At 37.2% G+C, this 27,427-nt stretch overlaps 1 protein-coding gene across 1 annotated transcript in view; it reads left to right on the forward strand.

The window, feature by feature from the left end:
• Nucleotides 1–224: 224 nt before the first annotated feature.
• LOC144006984 (major facilitator superfamily domain-containing protein 8-like) overlaps nt 225–27,427 on the forward strand; it is a 38,391-nt gene continuing 11,188 nt past the window's right edge. The window contains exons 1-6 of the mRNA XM_077506229.1: nt 225–315; nt 665–850; nt 3,629–3,691; nt 3,787–3,906; nt 21,791–21,870; nt 24,017–24,308. Coding sequence (XP_077362355.1) covers nt 240–315; nt 665–850; nt 3,629–3,691; nt 3,787–3,906; nt 21,791–21,870; nt 24,017–24,308 — 817 coding nt within the window. The 5' untranslated portion in view covers nt 225–239. The remainder of the gene's footprint in view (nt 316–664; nt 851–3,628; nt 3,692–3,786; nt 3,907–21,790; nt 21,871–24,016; nt 24,309–27,427) is intronic.

Genomic DNA, 27,427 nt, shown 5'->3' on the forward strand with positions numbered 1-27,427 from the left:
TCAGACCGGACACATTTGGTGTGCTCTGACCAGCTTTTCATTCGTCAGCCTGCGGGGCTTTAACTGCATGATCTCAATTTTCATCATGCTCCAATAGGACTTTCAAATGGTGAAACAAATTCCCCTTACGTTCTGGCTAAGGCACTGTAATTGGACATGTGGTGTGTCTTATTATCCGATTTTACCACTGCACCGCCTTTCTGCAGCACATGCACAGAGGTCATTGTAGAAAGAGCACCATGGATTATCTCCAGAAGAGGAATCAAACTTTTTTTACTATTGGATTAATATTTATGCTTAGCGGCATAGAGTATGGTAAGTTCATCCTGATGTTCAAAATAAGCAGCAGTGGGAATTAACGGAGCACAAATACTTTGTTAATAGACTTAAGGAGATTTTTCAGCCATTTGAACTTGACTTGAGTACATTTTTTTTCTGGCGACTGTAATTGAATAGAGTCAGTATTTCTAATTTTACCAGTATCTTCTACTTACAATGTGAGTACTTCTGCCAACTCTGAAAATAACCTCATTAGAGCAGGAAACAAAACAAAACAAAACAGAGTGTTGGCTTCATCCTCTCATTGAGGAAATTGCATCAGATTTTTGCGACATATTTCAGAAGTTGTTGTGGTCATTCATTGATCCCCTTCTGGTGTTTTCAGCTGTCATTCTGCCTACAATATGGCGATATCTCCAGATCCTAGAGGCGCCTCCATATTTCTTGGGTCTGGGTCTGTCTGCTTTCAGTCTAAGCGGGCTTCTCACTGGACCACTATTTGGCTGCTGGTCAGATCGCAGCAGAGCCACCAAGCCCATCATTCTTTTCTCCAATCTTTTTGAGATTGCTGGTGAGTTGCAAATCCACAGGAACAAAATCATGCTTTGATGCTTCATTGTCTCACTTCAGATGGATTCCTGAGTCTATTCTCTGGTACATATTTGAATTTGAAATCTCTTTTTATCAAGCAAAATACATATTAAAGACCCTGTAAAGTACATGTTTGAAGATGATTTGTGAACCAAAACATCCAAAGAGCTGAGTTAAAGGGTTCGTGCAAATCCAAATCCAGTGCTCTGCAACAGGTTAGACCGGGTGTTTGTAATTTCGCAGAAGTGCACAAGCCAGCACATTTAAAAAAGGATGCTTGGCGCCATTGAGAACTTGTATGCAGCCGACACCATTTTCCGACAATCGGCGGGTGAATGTGAAAAGACATGGCCACGCTCAGAGGTGTCAATCAATGTCGTGTCAATCAATTTTGACGGTCCATCATTCGTCAAAGGCCGGTGCACCCTCATCATAAATCTGTCATTATTTCAAGCCAAACCAAACTGTAATCGTCCATTGTCCAGGGTTGTCATTATTTTAACCGCGCTTCCATCAACGCAACATGAGAGCTGCTATTTTCACCGGTCAAGCAGTCCATCACCTTGTGATTGTTATTATCTTGTTATTATCTATTAACTTGATGAACTGGTGAGTGGCATAGTTTCAAATAAACAAACTTTGTTAAGTCATAGTGTATATCAGGGGTATCAAACGTACAGATCAGGCCCGCAAAGGGGTTTAATCCAGCCCTCGAGATGCTCTTGTAAAGTAAAAAAAAAAAAAAAAAAAAAAAAAGTAATGTCATGGCCAAATTCAAAACATAAATTCGTAATTTCACAAGCAATCCTCAGATGACCAATGAAGCTTGTACACAGAATTGACCTGGATGTCATTATTTTACACACAACTTAAAGTGTGAAAGATAAAAAAAAATAAAAAAAAGTAAAATAAAAACAAAGACCAACATAAATCAAACATAAACGTGCTGAAGGTGGCACACATTCAGCTACTGGAAACACAAACACATATGACATGGGTTTACGACCTATAACTTCGTTAACCGCGTCACATGATGCATTCTGGGAACAACATGTATATGCAAAACTAGCTATAACACGCCTGGAACTCATACAAACAAAGTGTTGCCACGTTTCATTTGCATTTGTATTATTTTTTGGAAGAATATATTTACAGTCGAGTCCCGCAATTTAGGGCTGGCATGAAAATGGCGAAGATATGTGTTTAACTGACAACAATTGTTTTTAAGTTACAGAGCATGATTTTAGGAGTCCGGCCCACTTGGTAATAGGGATGTAACGATAAGGGCGATATCGTGATATTAAAACTGCCACAATATCATCGTCGTCATGTTCACAATATTTAAATGGAACATACCTGTTAAAAAGCCAGGTTGATTTCCATTTGTGCAGTTCTAGCACCTTCTAGTGGCTAGTTTATTAATGCAATTTAATTTTCATTAGGGATGTTTTGGCCTTCTATGTTTAAAATCTATGCTAATTGTCAGATGAAGGGGAACCTAATTTGCTTGTGAAGCGATCAATGTGTGCTTGCATTAGCAAGTAAGTGCCCCAATTTTGTTATTAGTGATTGTAGGTGGTTGATAAGCATTGCTGTTATGTGCAAAAGCTGTCACGACGAGGAGAGGTAGGACCCAGACGCAGGATAAAGGTAGGCCACAAAGGCAACAGGTTTATTGCCGGTCAGCAACTGTCTCCTCTCACACTGAGAGGAGAAAGGGGAATCAAAAAGTGGAGAACTAAAAACGCTCCACTGGGGAGGAAAAAACAGGCAAAAGGTATAGGGGACAACAAAAGGCGCTCCGCTAGGGAGGAAAAAGGCTCAAGGCAAAAGGGGTAACTAAAGTTGCTCCACTGGGGAGGACAAGGCACAAAAACAAGGCAAGACAACAAGGCACCGGGAACAAGGACTCGAGGACTGTGGGACGCTTCCATGCACTGACTGTGTGTGACACTTCGGCAAAACTGAGGGAGAAGGCTGATGGCTTTTATTGCAAGGTTGATTGGAAGCAGGTGGTGGTGATCATGGGCGTGGACCGGTAATTAGTGAGCTGCAGGAAGAGCAAGTGACCTGGGGTGAGAGGAGAGTTAGAACTTTCAAAATAAAACGGGAAACATGACTATGAAAATAAAAGCATTGGCCGTCACGCCGGTGGCGGCGTGACAAAAGCACAATATTGTGCTTTTTTAAATCTGAGCTCTTTTTTTTTTTACAATATTGTGATCTTTTTTAAATATCGCCAACACAATATCGTGATAATTATCGTATCGTGACCTTCATATCGTGAAAATATCATATCGTGATGTTTGGATATCGTTACATCCCTGCTTGGTAATGTATTTTCCTCCATGTGATCCTGAGCTAATATGAGTTTGACAACCCTGGGATGGCACGTTCATGTTCCTACCAATTTACTTCCAGCATAGTTATTGAAGAGGTGTGGAATAACATTTTACAAATATCTGGTCACACCAGATACTTACTGACTTGTTTTCTAAAAAACCCTGGACCCTCCCCAAGCCAGCCAAAGGCGAACGTGTACAATATTCTTGATGTCTAATTAGCACCTTGATATGCCACACCTGTGTGGTGGATGGATTATATCAGCAAAGAAAAAGCGCAACAAACAATATTTGAAAGAAATTGGCCTTTTGTGTACATTTGCTCACTTCTGCCTTAGTAAATCAACTGTTTGTTTCACTCTGGGGATGCACCTTTGGTCCTAATGGCTGTTTTTTTTTTTGTATTATTTTCCTAGGTAACTTCATGTATTTTATTGGCTATTCAAAGTGGCTGTTAGTAGGCAGTCGTCTTGTGACAGGTTTGACACACATACGCAAACAAAAACGCATAAATACAACAGCTGCCTATCAGGACTTTGCTGTGTGTAATAGATGGATACTGTTGTCCTCTCAGGTGTCGGTGCAGGAGCAGGATCCTCTATCTTCGGTTTCCTGACTCAGTGCACCCGGCCAGAGGAACGAGCTGGTATCTTTGCTGCCATCATGGCCTGTCGACAAGTAGGCCTACTTTTGGGTTAGTCGCAACCTCCCCAGACAACAAACTGGGCATTTGGTACCTGGACATTAAGTTGCTCTCTTAGCACAACCACTAAAGGGATACCGGACTCAGTGAGACGTTTTCAACAGTCAGAAGATACTATTTTGTCTATAATTAATGTGATAACTTCATTATTTTCGGGAACTATCAACATCTTTTTTTTCCACTTGCTGTCGACTGAAGAGGGCATCACCTGTGCTGAGGAAACAGGTAACGACCAATCACGGCTCAGTTTATATATATAGTAACAATACAGCAAATGTCAAAAAGTGATTTATTGCCCCCAATAAAACCCCTTTGAAGTAAGCCCCGCCCCCTTCCGGCATCTCAACCAATCAGAAGCAGTTATTTTGAATTAAGCCCTACCCACTTGCCACCTTCTTAACCAATCAGAACCCCAGGACGGCAAATGTCAAAAATGATTGATGACATTCTGCACCCCCCTCCCCACCCCCCTCATCGTCTTAACCAATCAGAGGTTGGAAGCCACCCCCCTCATCGTCCTAGCCAATCAGAGGCCGGAAGACGGCTTCTGTTAAAAATGATTGATGACATTCTGTTTCCCACAACATCAAACACATGTTTTCCGGTCCCCCCACCCCCTTTAACAAACATAGGGTTCCGGTCACCCCCCACCGATTGTATACGTACTTCCTTTGAACCCCCCAAACAGTAGCTTTGTTGTTTTCCGGTCCCCCCACCTTCAACAAACAAATGATTCCGGTCACCCCCCACCGATTGTCTACGTACTTCCTTTGAACCCCCAAACAGTAGCTTTGTTGTCTGAGAGGAAACTCTATCAGCTGATAACATTATTTCGACATCCTCGTGTTAATAAACTTTTTTTTCATCTTACAGGAAGGATCCTACCACCAGCTTTTGAAGTAGCAATGGGGGAAGCGCCCCCCCCCTGTAATTCGAATTACTGATAAAGCTACCTACTTTGAAGTAGAACGGGTACCAACCGTAGGAACCCCCGACCCCCCTTAACACCATGTTGGGCGGCAGGAAGCCCCCGCCACCACCCTCTATCGGGTATGTGCGTGCGTGAATGTAAATTAGTACGAGGCTCACTTATTCGAGTTAAAGTGTTGTGAATATTAAAAAAATGTTATCCATTTGTTTTATGTTTTTTAAATAAATAAAAGAGACTTACCGGTGTTTCGGAATATGAAGTCGCGTCTCCTTCGAGGGTTTTTTTTCGTTTTTTAAAAATAAAATAAAAAAAATAAAGTTTCTGTTTCTAACCAATTCTATCCGATGGAGAGGGGGAAATATAGACGAAAAAACAGATTATTCGTGCGTAAAGGGCGGTTATTTAACCCATTTCAGAACCGCGTCCTTTTTCTTAGACTAAAAACTTGTGTATCTGTGTGACTATGTAAAATCCAATGGGGGGTGGCGGGGAGGTGTGACTCCCTCACGCCGCGGTAAACGGCGCCATCTAAAGGGCAAAGGATGTTACAGCGTATGATTAAGAGAGGGAGCATTAAAGTTAGTCTACAAAAGTAAATTAGGGTATTAAAATGTTGATAATGAATGTAAAACCTAAAAATTTGATTCAAAGGTATTCAATTTGTAAATTATACATTTTGGATGACGGAACAATGTATGGCATTAGAGTAGCCTTTAAATATTAAGTAGGGTTAATTTTAAATTTTTGGCGACAGCAGATCGAAACTAGTATCATACTAAACCCCCCTGCAGCCATCTTTTTAATGTTACTGAACACTATCCCTATATTAAACCAAACTTAACTCATTTACGTTTCGGTTACAAATGATACGTTTTATTTTTATATGGTATCTATTATAAGACGATGGATGCTAGAATTTGTACATTTTATATATACGTGATGTTTATAGGTATGCTTAGACGTGTATGTTTTTATTATTTTATGTTTATGATGTGTATAAGAGTACGCTGTTTTGGGAGGGATGGGAAAATTTGTTTACCTTTTTTGTGTGTTTAAAAAAGATAATAATTGTACTAGTTTTTTTTTAAAAATACTGATTTCGGGAGAGAATATGTATTCACAAACTCAGGCAGTTCCTGCCCGTGGACATTATTGGTCAGACGTCTGCTTCTTTTTAAAACTAAGAGAATTGAAAGTATGAAACTTTGAGTTTCTTGATACGGTATTAGATTTATACTCTACTTAACCCTTAATCTTTAATCTTAAAGCCGATCTCTGCAACAATTTAACCAAAATCATCTTCTTATTAGTAGATTAACACCATAGTCTCTTACAAAGGGTATTCCTGTAAGCCTTTGGCTAATAGTTTTCTATAAAAGGATCCACGGTCTGAATTTATGACACCATAGATGTATTTGTGCATGAAGAAGGGTGTGTACACTTTTATTTTAATTTTAATTAGAGTGAGGCGTGAAATTAATCGGTTGATGTTTTGTGCATTGTATTTGATAGCAATGTAATAAAGAAATCTCGGTAGGATGAACACAATAAAGTTGGTATAATTTTGTCTACAAAAGTAAACTAGGGTATTAAAATGTTGATAATGAATGTAAAACCTAAAAATTTGATTCAAAGGTATTCAATTTGTAAATTATACATTTTGAATGACGGAACAATGTATGACATTAGAGTAGCGAAAATTTGTTTACTTTTTTTTTTTTGTGTGTGTGTTTAAAAAAGATAATAATTGTACTAGTTTAAAAAATACAGATTTCTGGAGAGAATATGTATTCACAAACTCAGGCAGTTCCTGCCCGTGGACATTATTGGTCAGACGTCTGACAGCGTGTGTGCGTGTTTTTTTTTTTTTTTTTTTTTTTTCCTGTGTTTTTTCCCATTAGTAAAACAGACTGTTATATCTGATGCTTTAGTCTGAAGTATACTTTGTATTACGATACAAGCGATTCTATACCTTCTATTTAAAACCAAGAGAATTGAAAGTATGAAACTTTGAGTTTCTTGATACGTTAATAGATTTATACTCTACTTAACCCTTAATCTTTAATCTTAAAGCCGATCTTTGCAACAATTTAACCAAAATCAGCTTCTTATCAGTAGATTAACACCTTAGTCTCTTACAAAGGGTATTCCTGTAATAGTTTTTTAGAAAGGATCCACGGCTTGAATTTATGACACCATAGATGCAATATGTATATGAGGGAGGATGTGTACACTTTTATTTTAGGGCTGTAGCAATTCAAATTGGAATTTTCCACATTTACCAGATTTAAAGACACACTTAGATGTTATCCTAAATGTTATAAGCGATTCTCTTTACAACAATTTAACCAAAATCATCTTCTTATCAGTAGATTAACACCTTTGTCTCTTACAAAGGGTATTCCTATAAGCCCTTGGCTAATAGTTTTTTTTAGAAAGGATCCACGGTTTGAATTTATGACACCATAGATGCAATATGTATATGAAGAAGGGTGTGTACACTTTTATTTTAGGGCTGTAGCAATTCAAATTGGAATTTTCCACATTTACCAGATTTAAAGACACACTTAGATGTTATCCTAAATGTGATTCACTGTGCAAAATAATAATACTAATGACACTAAATCACGGCAAGGCGTTGCTCACGTTCTAGTTGTAAACCTGCTTTGGGGATATACATTTTCTACAAATGTACCACTGAGAATATTTACGAGCTTGTAAATAAAATACTAAAGGGGTACCAACATGAAAAATTAAATTTTTGGAGGTTTTAGCTGTGTTAAAATGCTCTTACCTCGCCAAATACATGACCGAATTGGAGTTTTCCTCCATTTCCCCCCTCTCTGAGAAATTCTGTTCTACAAAACACCAGCCCCACCCATCCTGAGAAAAAAAGCTGTAGGCGGCCTTTGACACCATAAGGTTACCCTCTCTCACGTTTTTGGTGTACGTCTAGCTATGTATTTTATGTTTTCGAGCTGTTGTATATAAGATTGTGTTGTACATAAGAATTTTACCCCCTCTTACGTTTTTGATGCGTTATAAAACTAATAAATGCGCTGATTTTTTTTTTTTTTAAAAAGGATTAGACTTAGAGAAGGTGTTGGTGGCACTCTCATGAATAAAGCGCGCAAGTTGTTTTAGCCCCTCTGCAGATGCGTACATGTATAAAATGTTATTTTTCTGTTTCTAGTTTTGTTACCGCTAGTGCTATAATTTGTGTCTATACGATTTTTATCGGATGTCTCTATGTATTTTTGTTGTTGTTTAAGTTTATAAGGTTTGTATATACGAATGCGCTGTGTGGAAACGGGTTTTAACATCTATCGTTTTTGTAATATTTAAAAAACTAATAAATATACTGTTTTTTTTTGTTTTTCTTAAACTGATTTATGAAAAGGACTTGTAATCGCAAACTCTTTTTTTTAAAAGCAGTAACTGATTTAGGAGGTGGAGGGGCAATGTATTATGGGGATCATACTTTTTGAAATCTTTAAACTGTCGATTGTAAGAGTCTTTTATTTTGATGTTAGCCTTTTTATCTGAATATGTATGAATGAAATATCTTCTAATTATCAGCTCGGATTATTTCAATGGATAGCCCTGTAACCCTTAGGTTAGTAGTTTTTTAGAAAGTATCTGGGTATGAAATATGTTATGTTAGGAAAATGGCGCGTACGTGAAGAAGGTACGTCTGGCTATGTATTTTATGTTTTTGAGCTGTTGTATATAAGATTGCGTTGTACATAAGAATTTTACCCCCTCTTACGTTTTTGATGTGTTATAAAACTAATAAATGTACTGATTTTATTTTTTATTTTTTAAAAAGGATCAGGCTTAGAGAAGGTGTTGGTGGCACTCTCAGGAGCAGAGTGCGCAAGTTGTTTTACCCCCTCTGCAGATGCGTACACGTATAAAATGCTATTTTTCTGTTTCTAGTTTTGTTACCGCTAGTGCTATAATTTGTGTCTATACGATTTTATCGGATGTCTCTATGTATTTTTGTTGTAGTTTAAGTTTGTGAGGTTTGTATATACGAAAGCGCTGCGCGGAAATGGGTTTTATCCTCTTATCGTTTTTGTAATATTTAAAAAAAACTAATAAATATACTGTGTTTTTTTTTTGTTTTACTTAAACTGATTTATGAAAAGGACTTGTAATCGTAAACTTTTTTTTTTTTTTAAAAGCAGTAACTGATTTAGGAGGTGGAGGGGGAGGCTGGTCCAAAGTGTGCATGTGTGCATGCGTGTGTAGGGGTGTCAGTGTTTACGCCTAGGGGGCAGTAAAACAGTTTTTGAAAGTGATTGTCATACGATGCTTCGATCTGAAGTATACTACTTTGTAGTCGCGTATAAATAATTGTATACATTCTTTTTAAAAAGAGAGAAATGTAGGTACGAATGTCCGAGCCTGTTAAAATGCAGCGAGCTTTATACTTGATTTAGAAATTATTCTTTAATTTACTAGGGCAATGTATTGTGGGGGTCATACTTTTTGAAATCTCTAAGCTGGTGTTTGTAAGAGTCTTCTATCTTGATGTTAACCTTTTTATTTGATGATGTATGAATGAAATATCTTCTAATTATTACCATGGCTTCTATCAATGGATACCCTTGTAAGGCTTAGGATTGTAGTTTTTTAGAAAGTATTCGGGTATGAAATATGTCATGTTCGGGACATGGTGCGTACGCGAAGAAGGTTGATGTAGTTTTATTTTTGTTTTGTTTACGATTTAGTTTTTTTTAGGGGGATGTAGGCATCGTTTTAAGGTGCCAGGTGTATTTTGTGTAAATAATATATGGATACTTACTTTTTATTTTTGTTACCGATAGTGCTTTGTTTCGTGAAACCCTTATGTTTTGTTTTGTTTCTTGTTTTTTTTTAACTTACCTTTCGATGATAAATAAAACGTCTTTAGACTTATCGCTAGCGAAGATGTAGCACGTTTAACATTCTAAATAGTTTTATCGCTGCGCGACGTATTCGAACTAAGAGATCCCAAGTCTTTGTGAGTTTTTTTTCCTCTTTTAAATACTTAGAAATTCCCATTGTTAAATTAGCCTATAAGATATTATTGAATATGATAGGCTGTAAGATTAGCTATACTAAATCACCCCTGGATTTAAAACACAAAACTATGAGATTTAATCAGAGCGTAACAATCTACCGCGACGATCTTTTTTAATCTTAAAACCGCTCTTTGCAGCAATTTACCTAAATATATAGTGAACAAACGTGTATCTTGTATGACTAAGAGACATTTAACTTTTGATTGAACGATTTATTTTTTTCCTTACAAATCGCGCTTACTTTCCGATGATACGCGTAGGTAAACAATTTTTTACAAGTATGATTGTGAAATAACAGCTACTAAATTACTTAATTTGAATGAATAATATTATTTAAGACGTCTACCCATCTCACGCTTTAAAAATAGCGACATAATTCAGATAAAAATATTATTCGTACTATATTGTTTTTTTTTTTTTACAATAGTTTCCGAGTTCTCACAATAGATGTTCGATGATACTATTTTATGTTTTTCTTACCGGTATGATTAACTTGTATTACATTTATGACTTTTCGCTATTATCTTTGCATCGTTTTAAGGTGGCCGGTGTATTTTGTACAAATAATATATGGATACTTATTGATTTTTGATCAATTTTTACTCGTATATTTACCTACTTTTGCTTTTAGGCGTATGTTAGTTAGTTAGTTACTTGTATATGAGTGCGTATTCTAACTTTCCCATTCACTTCTTGGTTCCATTCCATCACCCCTGTGAGACCGGACTCGTCTACTTAATATCACTAAAGTCTGTTCAAAAATCATTGGACACCCTGTCAGAGCCTTATCTTCCTTTTGTGACCGAATCCTGCTCGATCCGTTTCACTCACTTCATCGAATGTTTGAGTGGCTTCCATCATCTCAGCAGGCTGAGACGCCCACTCTGACGAACACAGCGGCGGAGGAGGAGGACTACATTTGTCCCCTGAACACTAAAATCTCTTGAACAGTGACCCCCCTCCCGGGCCAAATTGCGACAGACTGACTGACTGACACGTAGCACTTTAGTGTGAAGCACGGAGCACTTTCTTTTGTTTTTTTTATTGTTATTTATTATTTTTCGTATTTGTTTGTTTTTTTATAAAGTCAAATTATTACCTTTATGAAACTTTTTAGTTCTCCTTACGCTTTACTATGAAATGTTTCAAAATACTCGGTCCCTCCAAAACAAAGTAAAACAAAATGTGTTTACACATTTTTATTTTAAAAATTCTAGGCGTAACTTTGCCGAGTATTAATCGCCCGCTTGTATTTTTATTGAATGCGTACGTATACCGTTAAAATTTGTAATTAATATTTAACTACTCGATTCCCGTATTGACTAATTATTCGTGAGGCTAACGTTTTATAATTTAAAGTTATGCCGAGAGTTTACTCTTTAGCGACGTCTTTACACGCTTTAAACGTCGGCTTATACCCCTTGTGTCTTTACTGACGAATATTATCGTTAAATGTTTTATCCCGGATTAAAACAGGGGGGACTTATTCAAAGATGTTTTATTTTACGGTAAATGTTTTTATATTAGTCGCATATTGATTTTAATGTGCGAAGGAATCAAGGAGACTCTCTGACTTTCATTTTTAAAAAATCTGTTGTTTTAGCGCCACCAACCTTTTTTTTTTGGTAAAAACCACGCCCCTGTGGGGGGTCTCGTGCTAATAAAGACCGCTCCCCCTTCGGGAAAAAACCCCCCTAACATTGCGAACGTTTGATAATCTTTGAGGAGATTCACTAGTGCCACCACCTCCGGGGGATCGAGTTAGAACGATCTGGACATCCCCACGACTCTCCAGAAGTATGCAGATTTTCAGCGAGCCGCCAAATCTTACAGCATCTAGTCCTGAGCGTTCGGACGTCGAAGAGGATGAGGTAAACGTAACCTTTATCGACGGACCCTACCGGAGTTCCAGCCCCATGACCGCTTGCAACTTATCCTCGACATCGTCTACTGACTTCGGGTCTACGGCATCCATCCCGGTAAACTACTTTTGACGAATCGATGTAGCCTAATAACATCAATAATAATAATAATAATTTAAAAAAGGAGGGTTACCTACGTTTATATTTACAGATGATAGACCCTATCGCTGAGGAAGAGGAGAATAACCCTCCGCCCGGGTCTCCTCAACCCGATGATCGCCCGACTGAGGACGGTACGGAAAGTAACGTTTCCTCTCTTGAGACCTCCGTGGACGACGACGACTCGCTAACCAGTCTACCGACGGCTTCTGCCGGGCCTAAGGAGCGGGAGGGTGAATTGGTTTGGAACTACGCACCGGACGTATGGGTAATAAATGCAAGATATAATTGTATTAAGCAGACTGTTAGCTATATGTTGATGAGCGCTATCCATAAATATAGCAGAGAGAATTGCTCCGGATGTGATTTAAAATTACCGAGTCAGTTAAGACATCCCTGCTTATTTTATGATCGGGAACCGTGTTATCTTGCTCGGAATTTTGAAGGTATCATGAAACTACTGTGTAACGGACGTTTTCTGTCGACGATTCACCGTATCTTAACCATAACCCATCGTGAGACGACTACCGAGGAAGTCCAACGCATCGTAGAATTTGTGCTACACGACTACGTTCATGGGCGTATGGTGTTAGACAGAATTAAGATCGTTCTCGATAACTGTTGGGACGGAGGACTGAGCCACGAACAACTAGATCTGATCGCTGATTGGTACGTGTGAGATGGGCGAATCTTTTTCGAAAGCTTGCATAATTGGATAGAAATTGTAGAGCAGGGGTGTCAAACATACGGCCCGCGGGCCGGATCAGGCCCGCAAATGGGTTTAATCCGGCCCGCGAGATAATTTTGTTAAGTTAAAAAAAAAATAAATAAAATAAAATAAAATAAAAAATAAAATAAAAAAAATTATAAATTTGTAATGTCCGACTAATTAATCAGCCAGCCACAATCAAAACATATAACTTTGTAATTTCACAAGCAGTCCTCAGATGACCAATGCAACTTGTCCAGGGAATCGTCGTCCGGGATGTCATTATTTTACACACAACTTTAACTACAGTTTGTTTAATTATTATTATTATTTTTTGTAATCATACACCAACATAAATGTGTTAAATACGACACAAATTCAATTACTGGTAACACAAATAGATATGACAAGGATAAACGTCCTTATAACATCATTAACTGCGCCATGCAGTGCATTCTGGGAACAATATATATGCAAAACAGGTCGATTTCACACGTCCAGAATGTATACCGGCAAAGTGTTGCTGTGTTCTATTTGCATTTGTGTTATTTTTCGGAAAAATATGATTACAATTGAGCTCCGTAATTTAGGTCTGGTCTACGAAAATCTGCGTATAAATGACAGCAATTGTTTTTAAGTTATATACCGTTATTTTTCCGATGCGGCCCACTTGATAATATATTTTCCTCCATGCGGCCCCTAAGCTAGCGTGAGTTTGACACCCCTGTTGTAGAGAAAACCATTTTACACACATCCATTGAGAACAAAACTGTTGAAGAACCGTGTAAACATGACTAACACGATGGAATATGCATTGAATAATTGGTGTAACCATGATATTAAAGCGGGACATTTGGTGACCGTCATGACATTGTTTATTGACTGTGCTAAATATTATTACGACAACGACGAGTCTTTGAAACTAAAAATGAAATGAAAAACTTCCAAACTGTTATTGAAAGCAAGGTGCGTCCCTATGTTTTATTTGATGTGCTTTACAATGTATATCATGTCTTTTTGTTGACGTCCCGTGTAACTAAATAAAAAATATATCTGTATGGATTAAAATCATGTTTGTCGTTTGTTTTCTTATCGCGTTTTAGACCACCGGTGGAGCAAGGAAGTGGCGAGGGATGCGTGGATAGGAATTAAAAAAACTATTAAACTTCTAGTGATAAAGACTTTAGTTTCTCTTTTTAAGACCAAAAAATAACTTAAAAATGAATAAAATACCACAAGTAATTAAATATTCAATTCAAAAACGCTTTTATTTGTCCTCGAGGGGAAGTTAAAAAAAACAAAACATGAAATCCATGAACATTAAAAAAACAAACAAATACGAAAAATAATAAATAACAATAAAAAAAAACAAAAGAAAGTGCTCCGTGCTTCACACTAAAGTGCTACGTGTCAGTCAGTCAGTCTGTCGCAATTTGGCCCGGGAGGGGGGTCACTGTTCAAGAGATTTTAGTGTTCAGGGGACAAATGTAGTCCTCCTCCTCCGCCGCTGTGTTCGTCAGAGTGGGCGTCTCAGCCTGCTGAGATGATGGAAGCCACTCAAACATTCGATGAAGTGAGTGAAACGGATCGAGCAGGATTCGGTCACAAAAGGAAGATAAGGCTCTGACAGGGTGTCCAATGATTTTTGAACAGACTTTAGTGATATTAAGTAGACGAGTCCGGTCTCACAGGGGTGATGGAATGGAACCAAGAAGTGAATGGGAAAGTTAGAATACGCACTCATATACAAGTAACTAACTAACTAACATACGCCTAAAAGCAAAAGTAGGTAAATATACGAGTAAAAATTGATCAAAAATCAATAAGTATCCATATATTATTTGTACAAAATACACCGGCCACCTTAAAACGATGCAAAGATAATAGCGAAAAGTCATAAATGTAATACAAGTTAATCATACCGGTAAGAAAAACATAAAATAGTATCATCGAACATCTATTGTGAGAACTCGGAAACTATTGTAAAAAAAACAAAAACAATATAGTACGAATAATATTTTTATCTGAATTATGTCGCTATTTTTAAAGCGTTAGATGGGTAGACGTCTTAAATAATATTATTCATTCAAATTAAGTAATTTAGTAGCTGTTATTTCACAATCATACTTGTAAAAAATTGTTTACCTACGCGTATCATCGGAAAGTAAGCGCGATTTGTAAGGAAAAAAATAAATCGTTCAATCAAAAGTTAAATGTCTCTTAGTCATACAAGATACACGTTTGTTCACTATATATTTAGGTAAATTGCTGCAAAGAGCGGTTTTAAGATTAAAAAAGATCGTCGCGGTAGATTGTTACGCTCTGATTAAATCTCATAGTTTTGTGTTTTAAATCCAGGGGTGATTTAGTATAGCTAATCTTACAGCCTATCATATTCAATAATATCTTATAGGCTAATTTAACAATGGGAATTTCTAAGTATTTAAAAGAGGAAAAAAAACTCACAAAGACTTGGGATCTCTTAGTTCGAATACGTCGTGCAGCGATAAAACTATTTAGAATGTTAAACGTGCTACATCTTCGCTAGCGATAAGTCTAAAGACGTTTTATTTATCATCGAAGGGTAAGTTAAAAAAAACAAGAAACAAAACAAAACATAAGGGTTTCACGAAACAAAGCACTATCGGTAACAAAAATAAAAAGTAAGTATCCATATATTATTTACACAAAATACACCTGGCACCTTAAAACGATGCCTACATCCCCCTAAAAAAAACTAAATCGTAAACAAAACAAAAATAAAACTACATCAACCTTCTTCGCGTACGCACCATGTCCCGAACATGACATATTTCATACCCGAATACTTTCTAAAAAACTACAATCCTAAGCCTTACAAGGGTATCCATTGATAGAAGCCATGGTAATAATTAGAAGATATTTCATTCATACATCATCAAATAAAAAGGTTAACATCAAGATAGAAGACTCTTACAAACACCAGCTTAGAGATTTCAAAAAGTATGACCCCCACAATACATTGCCCTAGTAAATTAAAGAATAATTTCTAAATCAAGTATAAAGCTCGCTGCATTTTAACAGGCTCGGACATTCGTACCTACATTTCTCTCTTTTTAAAAAGAATGTATAAAATTATTTATACGCGACTACAAAGTAGTATACTTCAGATCGAAGCATCGTATGACAATCACTTTCAAAGACTGTTTTATAGCCCCCTAGGCGTAAACACTGACACCTTACACACGCAAGCACACATGCACACTTTGGACCAGCCTCACCCTCCACCTCCTAAATCAGTTACTGCTTTTAAAAAAAAAAAAAAGTTTACGATTACAAGTCCTTTTCATAAATCAGTTTAAGTAAAACAAAAAAAACCCACAGTATATTTATTAGTTTTTTTAAATATTACAAAAACGATAAGAGGATAAAACCCATTTCCGCGCAGCGCTTTCGTATATACAAACCTCATAAACTTAAACTACAACAAAAATACATAGAGACATCCGATAAAATCGTATAGACACAAATTATAGCACTAGCGGTAACAAAACTAGAAACAGAAAAATAGCATTTTATACGTGTACGCATCTGCAGAGGGGGTAAAACAACTTGCGCACTCTGCTCCTGAGAGTGCCACCAACACCTTCTCTAAGCCTGATCCTTTTAAAAAAAAAAAAAAAAAAATCAGTACATTTATTAGTTTTATAACACATCAAAAACGTAAGAGGGGGTAAAATTCTTATGTACAACGCAATCTTATATACAACAGCTCAAAAACATAAAATACATAGCCAGACGTACCTTCTTCACGTACGCGCCATATTCCTAACATAACATATTTCATACCCAGATACTTTCTAAAAAACTACTAACCTAAGGGTTACAGGGCTATCCATTGAAATAATCCGAGCTGATAATTAGAAGATATTTCATTAATACATATTCAGATAAAAAGGCTAACATCAAAATAAAAGACTCTTACAATCGACAGTTTAAAGATTTCAAAAAGTATGATCCCCATAATACATTGCCCCTCCACCTCCTAAATCAGTTACTGCTTTTAAAAAAAGAGTTTGCGATTACAAGTCCTTTTCATAAATCAGTTTAAGAAAAACAAAAAAAAAACAGTATATTTATTAGTTTTTTAAATATTACAAAAACGATAGATGTTAAAACCCGTTTCCACACAGCGCATTCGTATATACAAACCTTATAAACTTAAACAACAACAAAAATACATAGAGACATCCGATAAAAATCGTATAGACACAAATTATAGCACTAGCGGTAACAAAACTAGAAACAGAAAAATAACATTTTATACATGTACGCATCTGCAGAGGGGCTAAAACAACTTGCGCGCTTTATTCATGAGAGTGCCACCAACACCTTCTCTAAGTCTAATCCTTTTAAAAAAAAAAAAAAAAACAGCGCATTTATTAGTTTTATAACGCATCAAAAACGTAAGAGGGGGTAAAATTCTTATGTACAACACAATCTTATATACAACAGCTCGAAAACATAAAATACATAGCTAGACGTACACCAAAAACGTGAGAGAGGGTAACCTTATGGTGTCAAAGGCCGCCTACAGCTTTTTTTCTCAGGATGGGTGGGGCTGGTGTTTTGTAGAACAGAATTTCTCAGAGAGGGGGGAAATGGAGGAAAACTCCAATTCGGTCATGTATTTGGCGAGGTAAGAGCATTTTAACACAGCTAAAACCTCCAAAAATTTAATTTTTCATGTTGGTACCCCTTTAGTATTTTATTTACAAGCTCGTAAATATTCTCAGTGGTACATTTGTAGAAAATGTATATCCCCAAAGCAGGTTTACAACTAGAACGTGAGCAACGCCTTGCCGTGATTTAGTGTCATTAGTATTATTATTTTGCACAGTGAATCACATTTAGGATAACATCTAAGTGTGTCTTTAAATCTGGTAAATGTGGAAAATTCCAATTTGAATTGCTACAGCCCTAAAATAAAAGTGTACACACCCTTCTTCATATACATATTGCATCTATGGTGTCATAAATTCAAACCGTGGATCCTTTCTAAAAAAACTATTAGCCAAGGGCTTATAGGAATACCCTTTGTAAGAGACAAAGGTGTTAATCTACTGATAAGAAGATGATTTTGGTTAAATTGTTGTAAAGAGAATCGCTTATAACATTTAGGATAACATCTAAGTGTGTCTTTAAATCTGGTAAATGTGGAAAATTCCAATTTGAATTGCTACAGCCCTAAAATAAAAGTGTACACATCCTCCCTCATATACATATTGCATCTATGGTGTCATAAATTCAAGCCGTGGATCCTTTCTAAAAAACTATTAGCCAAGGGCTTACAGGAATACCCTTTGTAAGAGACTAAGGTGTTAATCTACTGATAAGAAGCTGATTTTGGTTAAATTGTTGCAAAGATCGGCTTTAAGATTAAAGATTAAGGGTTAAGTAGAGTATAAATCTATTAACGTATCAAGAAACTCAAAGTTTCATACTTTCAATTCTCTTGGTTTTAAATAGAAGGTATAGAATCGCTTGTATCGTAATACAAAGTATACTTCAGACTAAAGCATCAGATATAACAGTCTGTTTTACTAATGGGAAAAAACACAGGAAAAAAAAAAACAAAACACGCACACACGCTGTCAGACGTCTGACCAATAATGTCCACGGGCAGGAACTGCCTGAGTTTGTGAATACATATTCTCTCCAGAAATCTGTATTTTTTAAACTAGTACAATTATTATCTTTTTTAAACACACACACAAAAAAAAAAAAGTAAACAAATTTTCGCTACTCTAATGTCATACATTGTTCCGTCATTCAAAATGTATAATTTACAAATTGAATACCTTTGAATCAAATTTTTAGGTTTTACATTCATTATCAACATTTTAATACCCTAGTTTACTTTTGTAGACAAAATTATACCAACTTTATTGTGTTCATCCTACCGAGATTTCTTTATTACATTGCTATCAAATACAATGCACAAAACATCAACCGATTAATTTCACGCCTCACTCTAATTAAAATTAAAATAAAAGTGTACACACCCTTCTTCATGCACAAATACATCTATGGTGTCATAAATTCAGACCGTGGATCCTTTTATAGAAAACTATTAGCCAAAGGCTTACAGGAATACCCTTTGTAAGAGACTATGGTGTTAATCTACTAATAAGAAGATGATTTTGGTTAAATTGTTGCAGAGATCGGCTTTAAGATTAAAGATTAAGGGTTAAGTAGAGTATAAATCTAATACCGTATCAAGAAACTCAAAGTTTCATACTTTCAATTCTCTTAGTTTTAAAAAGAAGCAGACGTCTGACCAATAATGTCCACGGGCAGGAACTGCCTGAGTTTGTGAATACATATTCTCTCCCGAAATCAGTATTTTTAAAAAAAAACTAGTACAATCATTATCTTTTTTAAACACACAAAAAAGGTAAACAAATTTTCCCATCCCTCCCAAAACAGCGTACTCTTATACACATCATAAACATAAAATAATAAAAACATACACGTCTAAGCATACCTATAAACATCACGTATATATAAAATGTACAAATTCTAGCATCCATCGTCTTATAATAGATACCATATAAAAATAAAACGTATCATTTGTAACCGAAACGTAAATGAGTTAAGTTTGGTTTAATATAGGGATAGTGTTCAGTAACATTAAAAAGATGGCTGCAGGGGGGTTTAGTATGATACTAGTTTCGATCTGCTGTCGCCAAAAATTTAAAATTAACCCTACTTAATATTTAAAGGCTACTCTAATGCCATACATTGTTCCGTCATCCAAAATGTATAATTTACAAATTGAATACCTTTGAATCAAATTTTTAGGTTTTACATTCATTATCAACATTTTAATACCCTAATTTACTTTTGTAGACTAACCTTAATGCTCCCTCTCTTAATCATACGCTGTAACATCCTTTGCCCTTTAGATGGCGCCGTTTACCGCGGCGTGAGGGAGTCACACCTCCCCGCCACCCCCCATTGGCTTTTACATAGTCACACAGATACACAAGTTTTTAGTCTAAGAAAAAGGACGCGGTTCTGAAATGGGTTAAATAACCGCCCTTTACGCACGAATAATCTGTTTTTTCGTCTATATTTCCCCCTCTCCATCGGATAGAATTGGTTAGAAACAGAAACTTTATTTTTTTTATTTTATTTTTAAAAAAAGAAGAAACCCCCTCGAAGGAGACGCGACTTCATATTCCGAAACACCGGTAAGTCTCTTTTATTTATTTAAAAAACATAAAACAAATGGATAACATTTTTTTAATATTCACAACACTTTAACTCGAATAAGTGAGCCTCGTACTAATTTACATTCACGCACGCACATACCCGATAGAGGGTGGTGGCGGGGGCTTCCTGCCGCCCAACATGGTGATAAGGGGGGTCGGGGGTTCCTACGGTTGGTACCCGTTCTACTTCAAAGTAGGTAGCTTTATCAGTAATTCGAATTACAGAGGGGGGGCGCTTCCCCCATTGCTACTTCAAAAGCTGGTGGTAGGATCCTTCCTATAAGATGAAAAAAAAGTTTATTAACACGAGGATGTCGAAATAATGTTATCAGCTGATAGAGTTTCCTCTCAGACAACAAAGCTACTGTTTGGGGGTTCAAAGGAAGTACGTAGACAATCGGTGGGGGGTGACCGGAATCATTTGTTTGTTGAAGGTGGGGGGACCGGAAAACAACAAAGCTACTGTTTGGGGGGTTCAAAGGAAGTACGTATACAATCGGTGGGGGGTGACCGGAACCCTATGTTTGTTAAAGGGGGTGGGGGGACCGGAAAACATGTGTTTGATGTTGTGGGAAACAGAATGTCATCAATCATTTTTGACAGAAGCCGTCTTCCGGCCTCTGATTGGCTAGGACGATGAGGGGGGTGGCTTCCAACCTCTGATTGGTTAAGACGATGAGGGGGGTGGGGAGGGGGGTGCAGAATGTCATCAATCATTTTTGACATTTGCCGTCCTGGGGTTCTGATTGGTTAAGAAGGTGGCAAGTGGGTAGGGCTTAATTCAAAATAACTGCTTCTGATTGGTTGAGATGCCGGAAGGGGGCGGGGCTTACTTCAAAGGGGTTTTATTGGGGGCAATAAATCACTTTTTGACATTTGCTGTATTGTTACTATATATCAGTTTGCTTGCCAAACCAAAAGAGGTGAGCTGGTAGTCGTTACCTACTTCCTCACACAGGTGATATCATCTTCACTTGACAGCAAGTGGAAAAATTAGTTTTTATAGGTATCAATTGTACATGAAAAATAATGAAGTTATCAAATTCATTCTGGACAAAATATGAACTCTTTATTGCTGAAAACGGCTCAATGAGTCAAGTATTCCTTTAACATGTTGGAATTACAGAAAACATCAAAACATTTGCAAACAGTATACAACTATATATCATCTGGTACAGTTTACAATCATTAGACAAACAGTTGTATACTCTAAACCTTTATCTCATAATATGACAAAAATGTTTAAATAAATACTTCATAATCATCACACATACTGATTTGTATTTATGCAGATCGCTACGGATATGTTTGCTAGCTGAAATTGGCTGGAACAAGTTTTGTTCTGACCAAGCTCAAGCTATTTTCAACACTTTAAATTAGTTAATAATGTGTAAAAATAACAATCCAGTTTTACTGACTTAAAAAAAAGAAATAAAAAATCAAACAAAATCGCCCATATTTTGACATACAAGGTTTCTGCCTGATGGTGATGATGGGCCAACACTACTAATTGGGATGGCTTTATAAACATGACATGACAACACATAGAGGCTGAAATATGATTGGATTAAAAAAAAAAATCTAACATTCACATACATGAACTGTAAACAGCACAACCAAAAGAAATGCTAAAAAATGAAAAGAATAGACAGTTGGCAATAAATTAATACAATTTTGTGGGACCAACAGATCAGTGGTCAGTGCTTCTCATAGTGTGAACACCGCACGCATGCATGCACATACATGCACAGACTGACATCCTTTGCCGTCTCTCCACCTCACGTACCCTCTGAGGAAATACCAGACAGAAAAAATATACCTCTCCAAGGTGGAGCTGCATGTTGTGTTATTCCGTCTAATCTTTAAAGAACTTCCTCCTGTCTCTCCAGGGCCGGCGTTCAACCTGTTTCTACGGCTGTGTAATTTCAAACTTGGACCCTTTGTTGTCAACAAGTTTACATCTCCTGGGGTAACAGCATCCTGATCAATAATCTAAGGTTCCGCAAAACCTCATCAACACAGCGGCAATGTGCAGAAATTGAGCACTGCTACTTAGTCGAGTGTTGTTTTTTTTAAACTCCCTTATAGTATAAGACTATAACTTGCTGCTGAGACTTTTCAACAACACACATCGATCGACTCTTCATTTGGCACTCCTGCATAATTTAGAACAGGAAAAACAATCATTTTATCCTCTCAAGGGGAAATTGTTTTATACTTTCTTCCTCGTTTTTTTGCATATACATGAGCATGATGCTCAAGTAATTGGCTGTTTGCTGCATTGCTCAAGGGCACAATAGCTGTGCTCAGAAGCAAACTGTGCTCTCCACAAGCAGTCCAAATTTCCATAATTCACTCTATAGCTGACATTTTCTTTTTAGGGTCCTGAAGCCTAGCCCAAATCTATTTTTAGCCTCCCTAATTGTGCTGCCTATCTTGTATTATAAATTCATATAAGGCAATGTGTTCTAAAACTAGTTAAAAAAAAGTGTTGTATGAACATTTATTGACAGTGGCAATTGATCATTGTCTTTAAGCACACAATATTTGTATCGCACTTTGTACCAACCTGTAGTGTGTTTTTGTTGTGTATATGCAGCACTTTTTCGTTTTGGCCATCAGTGATTTGACGCCGTGGACATGTACTCTTATTGTGACGCGTGGTAGCTCACTTCTTGTGTTTCCCTTTTGATAAAGTAAGCCGGTGGACTTCCAAATCCTTTGTTGTCCTCCATTTTTGCTATCCAGCTGCGCCGTCCATGCCTGATCAGCCAACGTGCGTTAAAGTTACAGTCGTGAAATTCAGTTTCAGACAACTTTATTCACTGCGATTGGCTGGCAACCAGTTCAGGGTGTACCCCGCCTACTGCCCATAGCCAGCTGAGATAGGATCCAGCACCCCCACGACCCTTGTGAGGAGCAAACGGTTCAGAAAATGGATGGAAGGATAACTTTATTCATCCCTTTGGAACAAGCATATTAATGTCTGATAGTTCGGCAAAAAAGAAAACAAAAGGGAAAAAAAAACACTAGTTTAGCTTAAATTTTGGGTACAACAAAGGATCAAAATACAAAACAAACTGCTCATGTTTAGTTCAAACTTATTTTATGACAATTAAAATGAAATATGAAAATTTACATCTTCTCAGAAAAGTGCATCATCAATATAGCTTGCCTTCTTTTTAGACAATTAAACTCATTCACTGCCAGTCATTATAGAAAATTTTTTCATTTCCAATACTCACGTGATATTACATTCAATAATTATATATAAACCGAATCTACCAAATAACAGAATAGACTCCCTACTTTTTGTCCCGTCCCGTTCTTTTATAATTGACAGCAGAAAAATGTAGGTTTGCCAAAATACAGCCATTTCTCCCATGGACTCTGAAACTGTGTTTATTTCCTATAAAATGGGGCAATGATGTCATCTACCGGTGGTTGGGCATCAGTAAAGTTGTTTCCAAGTTTGATATTTACAGTGGAGCATGCTCAGATTCGCCCCCATTTAGCACCGCTCTAAAAAATACAATTGACAAGTATACTTGTCAAAGGCAGTGAATGAGTTAAAGTGGAAGTCAAATAAAAACTTTCTTCTTTTTTTTTTTACAATAATATGTTGAATGCTCCCCCACTAGTCTCAACGCAGCATTCTGATGAATATTGCGTTTGTGAAATATGAATTAAGCAGCAAAATCCACCCATTTTCAACCATCTCAGGCAGCGGCCATTTTGCCACTTGCTATCAACTGAAAATGGCATCATTATTGCTCACGGCTCAGGTAACGACCAATCACAGCTCAGCTTGTAAATGTCACATGACCAAACAGGAAACAGGTGAACTGTAATTGGTTGTTACCTGAGTCCTGAGCAATTGTGATGCCATTTTAAGTCGGACAATATTAATCAGAATACCGTGTTGAGACTAGTGGGGCTGCATATAACATATTATTGTAAATCGAATTTTTGGGTTGGCTTCCACTTTAAGGATGCAGACAAGTACAACAAAATCAGATCAATTGTTATGCTATAAAAACACAAATATTGGATTCGTTATTGGTAAGGGCATTGTCAGTATTTCTCCCGAATTACTTCTCTTTTATTCCTCCCAGATCTTCATGTGCTTGTTGTGGTTGCTGATCCAGTTTGTTGTCCTGGTAATGTACTGGGACTTACCAGCCATCGACACCCAAGAGGGGGCCGTACTGATGATGGACCTGAAACTGGAGGAAGACGAGGAGGATGAAGATGAGCCGTTGATTGGCTCGAATGGTGTGCGGCTGCACACTTACAAAGCTGTCAGCTCCAGCCAATTGGAGATCTCTCCCTCATCTGAGCTGCAACCTCTCCATGAGGCCTCATCGTCCGGATCTGAAGCGTTGGATAACTTCAGCATCAGTGCAGGTGAGCCAGCATCTTTCAAAGCCTGTCTGGACTGACGATTGCTTTATTTCAGGCAAAAAGAGACATCACTACCATTCAGAGCTTGTGTTATGCATATTTACTGGGTTTTGGCACACACACTATTCCTCAAGTTTAACTGCATGGCATTTGTGCTCAATGTTCATATTGCCATTATGCAATAATTGTTAGCTATAATCACAGATTTTCCTGTTAACATATCACATCTTTCTTTACACTTATGGTTGCAATTTTTGTTTACATTTAAAAACAAAAACTAAATATCATATACACGTTAAGATAATGGGCTCTATATCGACGGTTATCCATGTGCTTGGTGGAAAATCGGGCACATCTTGATTTTCATGCCAGGGCAAGTCTAGTTTAGCATGTTTGTCACATTGGTAGACCGTGCTAAGCCTCAATAGGCATTTCTGTGGATTCAATTGCATGCAAAACCAGGTCTAACTTGTGGCGCAGGTGGTGTGTTTTGGTAGATTTGATTGAGGCGTAGGTAGACAGATTTGGTGCTCCATTGTGTGGCGGATGTCATCGCATTTCATTCATCAACATTACAATAGCATGTATGGAAACCTATGAATCACCGCAGAAATCAATTCATTCAGCACATTGTTATTTTTGTCTTTATTATAGGGGTGTAACAAAAACCAATTTGAACCGGAAATCCAATTTTGATTTGAACAATGCGAGTGCACCAGCACACGGACTAATGAATCGGTCTAAAAATAGCTACAACCGGACGATGGCCCGGTCAAAACGTTATAGATCGGTTTTACATTGCTGTTACAATTGTTGAATTTTGGGTGCGTGCTCCCCGTCCGCCACGTCGCCAATGACAAGGGGGAAAGAATACATGGCCATATGCAAATTGCATACAATAATCCCGCAATCCTCGATGCAGCCAGTGACTCACATGATTGGGTACAGTTCATTCACAACATCACTCCTAGCCAATGACGCATTGTTTATATCTGCCGACGCGGCATGCTGATGCTAGCAGATATTAGCAAGCAAGCCGTTTTGTCGCGGCCTGAAAAAGGATGAAAACGGGAATGATGTGTCGGTTTCTGCTCCAAAACGTAACTGTATTGCTCCCGAGTCGCATAAAACAACTTTGAATTAACCTCTGGGCTTACTTGAAGGTTGAGGGAAACGAAGGATGACATGTAGACGAAAGCCAGTCCAGACTTGAACCCTTGTCAAATCTTCATGGTTTGGCAACGTCCCGTGGCTTTGACACAACGAAGAATACACAAACTTAAAAAAAATATATAACAAGGTGTGTAAAAGAAGATTAATTAGACACTTTCACGAGCGGCAGGTCAGCCAGGATTGTGGTGGAAGAAGCACAAAGGTAAAACATCAAAGGTGGTCATGAACTGTTTTAGAATCTGTTTCATTTTATTTTCTTGTGTCGTCGAGTGCACATATTTCCCCATATAAACTCAGCACTGATTTACGTAACGTAATTGCCATTGTTTGTCATCTTAAATGTATTAAAGTTGGAAATACAAAGATTTACACCCCTACTTTATTAGCCTATATGATGTTATACGCTAAAACACATTTGGTCAAAAATAACCCAAATAGGGTAAAAAAGGGTAGCTGCTTACGTCTGTGATACCAAAACTAAGTCTAGCCTACCCCTGCGAAGATACTTCTTTTTTTGTGTGTGACATTTTTGGTTGGAGGTGCGCTTGTCATTTTTCCCACTGCAAAATAAAAGTACCTTTGCTCAATAAAGGTTGTGAAAATAGCCCACAGGATTAGTGTCAGTTTATCGCAAACAGCCATTGAACACTTGCAATGATAATCTATACTCCATCCTGTAGATTGTACAGTATGTGTATTGTACAGTACGTGTGCATGTGTCAAACCCTGATATTGATTCTTTCACTCTGTGAAAATGTAGCAAAGGAACGTCTAGATGGACAGCACATTATTGACTAAGCATGCTGTGTTGACTCGAAATGGAGAAAGAAACAGTCGTGCGCTCAACATTCCTCTCATTGATTTTCTTGTGTAGGGAAAAGTTACAACCAACCAGAATATTTGGCTCAAAACAAGGGAAAATGTGCATTCCTAGCAGCAAATCAACCCCTATTTATCGATCTTTTTTCTTAATACAGTCATAGATTGAACACTGTTTTGTTTTGAAAGGGGTGGATCTTCGACACAGTCATTGCAGCACTCTACAACCCAAAGTTTTGGCTCAGTCGGGTGCATATAGAGCTTTGTTTATCGGGCCAAACCACAGTGGAAGTGCTCATCTGTCAGATGATCAATGTGGAGAAAAACAACTCGTAACAGAAGCGAGCCTCTTCTGTGTGTCCAAGTCTATCAAGAAGTAAAAGAAAGTCGAAGAAATTATATTTTCTGTACTGATTATCCTGTTCAGGGGAAGCCTAACTTAGTTGACTGTGGGTAAAATACTAAAAAAAACAAACAAACAAACAAAAAATAACAACAACAAAAACAACAACAAAAAGAAACAGGCTCACTTTATATAGCCTAATAGCCAATCCTAAACTTGAAATTGAACTTCTGATAGAACCAAAAAATGTTGAACATTATTGTGATAAAGTTGAATGATAGGCTGAAAAAAACATCACCACATGCTCATAAACTGACATAAACATAAACTGATTCTCAAAGAAGGGCACGTGTACCACTAATGTTACGTGGGCACCCTCTAGTGTTATGCAGTGTCATCCCAGCATAGCTCAATTTAGCTTTATTTAACTTTCAAGTTCAAAACGTTTGTCTTAAGAACTTTTTGTATTTTAAACATATATTTAGGCACAAATTTTATCGAACTTTTATGTGCAATGCATTTTAATTGAATCACTAGTAGTAGCCTACAATCTTTGGTAGTTTTCCTATATTTCCCAAATTCAATATATTAATATAAAACCTGTACATAATTTTACAGTGGTTTATAATGCAATGTAAGCATAAAGTGAAGATACCCACAGGAAGGCCTGACTCAGAATCTAATAATTCTGAGTCAGCAAACATCTCAACTCAACTCAACTCAACTCAACTCAACTTTATTTATAAAGTTGAGTTGGCATTGCAGGCATTGCTGTATACAAAGTGCT

Source organism: Festucalex cinctus, chromosome 1, assembly GCF_051991245.1.
Source record: "Festucalex cinctus isolate MCC-2025b chromosome 1, RoL_Fcin_1.0, whole genome shotgun sequence".
In the NCBI taxonomy this organism is placed as follows: domain Eukaryota; kingdom Metazoa; phylum Chordata; class Actinopteri; order Syngnathiformes; family Syngnathidae; genus Festucalex; species Festucalex cinctus.